Source organism: Ictalurus punctatus, chromosome 21, assembly GCF_001660625.3.
Source record: "Ictalurus punctatus breed USDA103 chromosome 21, Coco_2.0, whole genome shotgun sequence".
In the NCBI taxonomy this organism is placed as follows: domain Eukaryota; kingdom Metazoa; phylum Chordata; class Actinopteri; order Siluriformes; family Ictaluridae; genus Ictalurus; species Ictalurus punctatus.
Window position 1 is genome coordinate 21,337,975 of NC_030436.2, and position 5,000 is coordinate 21,342,974.

At 42.6% G+C, this 5,000-nt stretch overlaps 2 protein-coding genes across 3 annotated transcripts in view; one reads left to right on the forward strand and one right to left on the reverse strand.

Moving 5' to 3' along the window:
* The window catches only part of stk38b (serine/threonine kinase 38b), a 20,633-nt gene extending 16,888 nt beyond the window's left edge, over positions 1-3,745 (forward strand). The window contains exons 12-14 of one of the 2 annotated variants that reach the window (XM_053674206.1): positions 1-85; positions 259-353; positions 2,545-3,745. The exon at positions 1-85 is cut by the window's left edge and continues 11 nt beyond it. In XM_053674206.1, coding sequence (XP_053530181.1) covers positions 1-85; positions 259-353; positions 2,545-2,678 — 314 coding nt within the window. In that variant the 3' untranslated portion in view covers positions 2,679-3,745. The remainder of the gene's footprint in view (positions 86-258; positions 354-2,544) is intronic. The other variant, XM_053674207.1, reaches the window with a different exon arrangement.
* Positions 3,746-4,273: 528 nt separating this feature from the next.
* The window catches only part of cacna1sa (calcium channel, voltage-dependent, L type, alpha 1S subunit, a), a 19,841-nt gene continuing 19,114 nt past the window's right edge, over positions 4,274-5,000 (reverse strand). Inside the window, exons 44-45 of the mRNA XM_053674205.1 lie at positions 4,769-4,844; positions 4,274-4,657 (exon numbers count right to left, since the gene is read on the reverse strand). Coding sequence (XP_053530180.1) covers positions 4,460-4,657; positions 4,769-4,844 — 274 coding nt within the window. The 3' untranslated portion in view covers positions 4,274-4,459. The remainder of the gene's footprint in view (positions 4,658-4,768; positions 4,845-5,000) is intronic.

The following is a 5,000-nucleotide window of genomic DNA, read 5'->3' on the forward strand; positions in this document are numbered from 1 at the left end:
AAGCAGATCACCGTATCGGAGCTGCAGGAGTTGAGGAGATCAAGAGGAACCCGTTCTTCGAGGGAGTTGATTACGATCACATCAGGTCACTGCTCATCTTTAATATTTACTCACTTCATCATCTAAACCTACTTCTGCTTCTCCTCTTGTCTGTACTGATTGTGTATGTATGTGTGTATGTGTATGGGTGTGTGTATGGGTGCGTCTATGTGTGTATGTGTGTGTGTGTGTGTGTGTGTATGTGTGTCTAAAACACAGAGAGAGACCAGCGGCGATCCCCATTGAAATCAAGAGCATTGATGACACATCAAACTTTGACGAGTTTCCTGAATCAGACATCCTGCAGCCTGCTGGTGACACACACACACACACACACACACACACACCCATCAAATATACTTACAGTGAGGGGAAAAAAGTATTTGATCCCCTGCTGATTTTGTACGTTTGCCCACTGACAAAGAAATGATCAGTCTATAATTTTAATGGTAGATTTATTTGAACAGTGAGAGACAGAATAACAACAAGAAAATCCAGAAAAACACACGTCAAAAATGTTATAAATTGATGTGCATTTTAATGAGGGAAATAAGTATTTGACCCCCTCTCAATCAGAAAGATTTCTGGCTCCCAGGTGTCTTTTATACAGGTAACGAGCTGAGATTAGGAGCACACTCTTAAAGGGAGTGCTCCTAATCTCAGCTCGTTACCTGTATAAAAGACACCTGTCCACAGAAGCAATCAATCAGTCAGATTCCAAACTCTCCACCATGGCCAAGACCAAAGAGCTCTCCAAGGATGTCAGGGACAAGACTGTAGACCTACACAAGTCTGGAATGGGCTACAAGACCATTGCCAAGCAGCTTGTTGAGAAGGTGACAACAGTTGGTGCGATTATTCGCAAATGGAAGAAACACAAAAGAACTGTCGATCTCCCTCGGCCTGGGGCTCCATGCAAGATCTCACCTCGTGGAGTTGCAGTGATCATGAGAACAGTGAGGAATCAGCCCAGAACTACACGGGAGGAACTTGTCAATGATCTCAAGGCAGCTGGGACCATAGTCACCAAGAAAACAATTGGTAACACACTACGCCATGAAGGACTGAAATCCTGCAGCGCCCGCAAGGTCCGCTGCTCATGAAAGCACATATACATGCCCGTCTGAAGTTTGCCAATGAACATCTGAATGATTCAGAGGACAACTGGGTGAAAGTGTTGAGGTCAGATGAGACCAAAATGGAGCTCTTTGGCATCAACTCAACTCGCCGTGTTTGGAGGAGGAGGAATGCTGCCTATGACCCCAAGAACACCATCCCCACCGTCAAACATGGAGGTGATAACATTATGCTTTGGGGGTGTTTTTCAGGGGAGAAGGGCCTTAATCAGGGAGGTGACCAAATCCCGATGGTCACTCTGACAGAGCTCCAGCATGTCTCTGTGGAGAGAGGAGAACCTTCCAGAAGAACAACCATCTCTGCAGCACTGCACCAATCAGGCCTGTATGGTAGAGTGGCCAGACGGAAGCCAGTCCTCAGTGAAAGGCTCATGACAGCCCGTCTGGAGTTTGCCAAAAGCCACCTGAAGGACTCTCAGACCAAAGATTGAACAAAGATTGAAGTCTTTGGCCTGAATGGCAAGCGTCATGTCTGGAGGAAACCAGGCACCAGTCATCACCTGGCCAATACCATCCCTACAGTGAAGCATGCTGGTGGCAGCATCACGCTGTGGGGATGTTTTTCAGCGGCAGGAACTGGGAGACTGGTCACGATCGAGGGAAAGATGAATGCAGCAATGTACAGAGACGTCCTTGATGAAAACCTGCTCCAGAGCGCTCTGGACCTCAGATTGGGGCGAAGGTCATCTTCCAACAGGACAACGACCCTAAGCACACAGCCAAGATAACGAAGGAGTGTCTACAGGACCTCTGTGAATGTCTTTGAGTGGCCCAGCAAGAGCCCAGACTTGAACCCGATTGAACATCTCTGGAGAGATCTGAAAATGGCTGTGCACCGACGCTCCCCATCCGACCTGATGGAGCCTGAGAGGTCCTGCAAAGAATAAGAAAATTAATCAATTTTGGAATAAGGCTGTAACATAACAAAATGTGGAAAAACTGAAGTGCTGTGAATACTTTCCGGATGCACTGTATACACACACACACACACACACACATATATAAACACACACCAGTTCTGAATCTTTGGGTTTGTTTAAATAAAGTGTAAACTCAGCCCAGTCTGACATACTCACCAATACCTCTCTCTCTCTCCTCTCTCTCCCCTGTCTGTCTCTCTCTTCTCTCCTGTCTCTCTCTCTCCCCCGTTTCATTCTCTCTCTCTCCTGTCTATCTCTGTGTGTCTGTCTCTCTCTCTCTCTCTCTCTCTCCTGTCTGTCTCTCTCTTTCTCTCCTGTCTATCTCTGTCTCTCTCTCTCTCTCTCTCCTGTCTATCTCTGTGTCTCTCTCTCTCTCCTGTCTGTCTCTTTCTCTCTCTATCTTTCCCTCCCCTGATTCACTCTCTCTCTCTCTCCTGTCTCACTCTCAGGAGCAGGCAGTAGTCATGCGGAGTCGAACTATAAGAATAAGGACTGGGTTTTCATCAACTACACGTATAAGAGGTTTGAGGGTCTGACAGCGCGGGGGGCGATCCCGTCCTACATGAAGGGAGGGAAGAGATGAGTGCAGGCACACACCTGTCTATGGGTCTTCATGCTATCCCATAATCCCCTGCTGCCACACCTACAGAATGCTGTGTTTCTGTTGGCTGAGAGCAGGAGGGACCATCCTTTATTTATTTAATTTTTTTACAAACCCCGCCTCCCGCACTATAATTGGCTGCTCACAGGCTCACATCGTTCAGGTTGCTGTAGCAACCAAAGTTAAAACACCAGACGTACAGAAACATCGGAGATTGATTTCACCTTCATCTGTCAGACAATGCCTTCTGGTATTCTGTGATTAATTTCCACATGTTTCACTCTCAGCCAATCAGAATCCAGGGTTCCTGGTTACCATGGTGATGCCATACCTGTACATTCAGGGTTCTAGAATTGATGATTCAGGAACAACATAAAAACACAGCAGCTGTTGATTAAAGACCACACACACGCGCACACACACCTACACACATCTACATGCACACACAGACACTTACACACATCTACACACACACACCTACACACATCTAGACGCACACATCTACATACACTCACACACACACATACACTACACGCACACCTACACTCACTCATACACATTCACACACACAGTTTTCACTATAAGCTCATTCAAATGTATATAGAGTCATATAGCCTGCATTTTTGCTAAATCTATTTTTGTATCAAACACACACACACACGTACACACACACACACAGGTCTAATGCTCAAGCAATATTCCATTGTCAATGTCTTGTCATCAGTGGTGTCTTTAATCTTATTTTATTTTATTTGTTATTCTACTTTATTATAATCACCTTGTTTTGTTTTTCTTTATATGGTTGCCATGACAACAGAATGCTGTTTCTGATATTGCTTATTATCGTTATTTATTGGTGTGTATATTGTGTTTATATTTTGCTGTGATATAAGATGTGTAGATGGTACGAGCTGAATGGGAGACACACACACACACACACACACTTTTTTTTGTTCCATCTTTAAATACAAAATACAATACACACAAATACAGTGTGTGTGATTCTATGTAGAAATCATATAATAAAGCCACTCAGTCGTGATGTTTGATCACGTCTCTGTACTCTTCTTTACTCTCTGTATCACGTCAGTCTCCGTGTGTTTGAACTGTAAAACTATTAAACTGTGAAACATGTAAACTACATTTATGTTTAACCTTCATGTATAATCTTAACATTTAATCTTTGTTTAAACTTTACATGTAATGTTTAGTTTTAATATTTACATTTCATCTTTGGTTAATTTTTATGTTTAATCTCTACATTTAAACTTATAAACCTTCATTTAAACGTATATAAACCTTCATGTATAATCTTTACATTTAATCTTTCTTTAATCTTTACATTTAATCTTTCTTTAATCTTTACATTTAATCTTTCTTTAATCTTTACATTTAATGGTTGTTACATTTTTCTTTAATCTTTGTTTAAACTTTACGTTTAATCTTAATCAGATTGGAACCTTGAAATTGGTACAGGTAATCAGACACACACACACACACACACACACACACACACACACACACACACACACACACACACACACACACACACACCCAAAACTGAAAATACACTCATAAGAAGTTCTATATTTTATTCTTTAGATTGTGATCTAATAGATATTGATTATAATAGATGTAGACATTTTCATAAACAGCATCTTTAATTATTTATTGGAAGAATACAGAAACCCACGCTCCTTAACAAGTCACCTATAATATTTCTAAACAAACGCTTTTATTTTACGTGGACGTTAATCTTCGGGTCACACCTGACTATACACGTCGTCTGAGCACCTGGGAAGGGGCGTGGCTTTTCTCCTAGCACATGTGTTCAACATAGTTGCTGCTTTTCTCTCCACTTCTTGCATGTCCATGTGCAGTGCTGCAGCCATTTCCTGCCTTGTCACACTAACAAAACTGCGATCTGCAGCAAGACAAGCCATGCCCCCTGCCTCCAACACCTACCACAAACAGGAAGTGATGAAACAGTCATTCTCTGTGTTACACCTGGTCTGTATGTGCACCCACAAATGAGTGTGTGTGTGTGTGTGTGTGTGTGTGTGTGTGTTCACCTCTTGGATGAGTAGCTCAGCAGCACTCACTGGGCCCTGTGCTTCATCACTGGTGCATGCTGGGAAATGGAGCTCACTGAAGAGTGATACAGTGTAAAACATCACTGTGTTTATTATAACTACACAACACTGTATATATTACACACATCATTGTATATATTACACACACACACATCACTGTATATATTACACACACACACATCACTGTATATATTACACACACACTACTGTC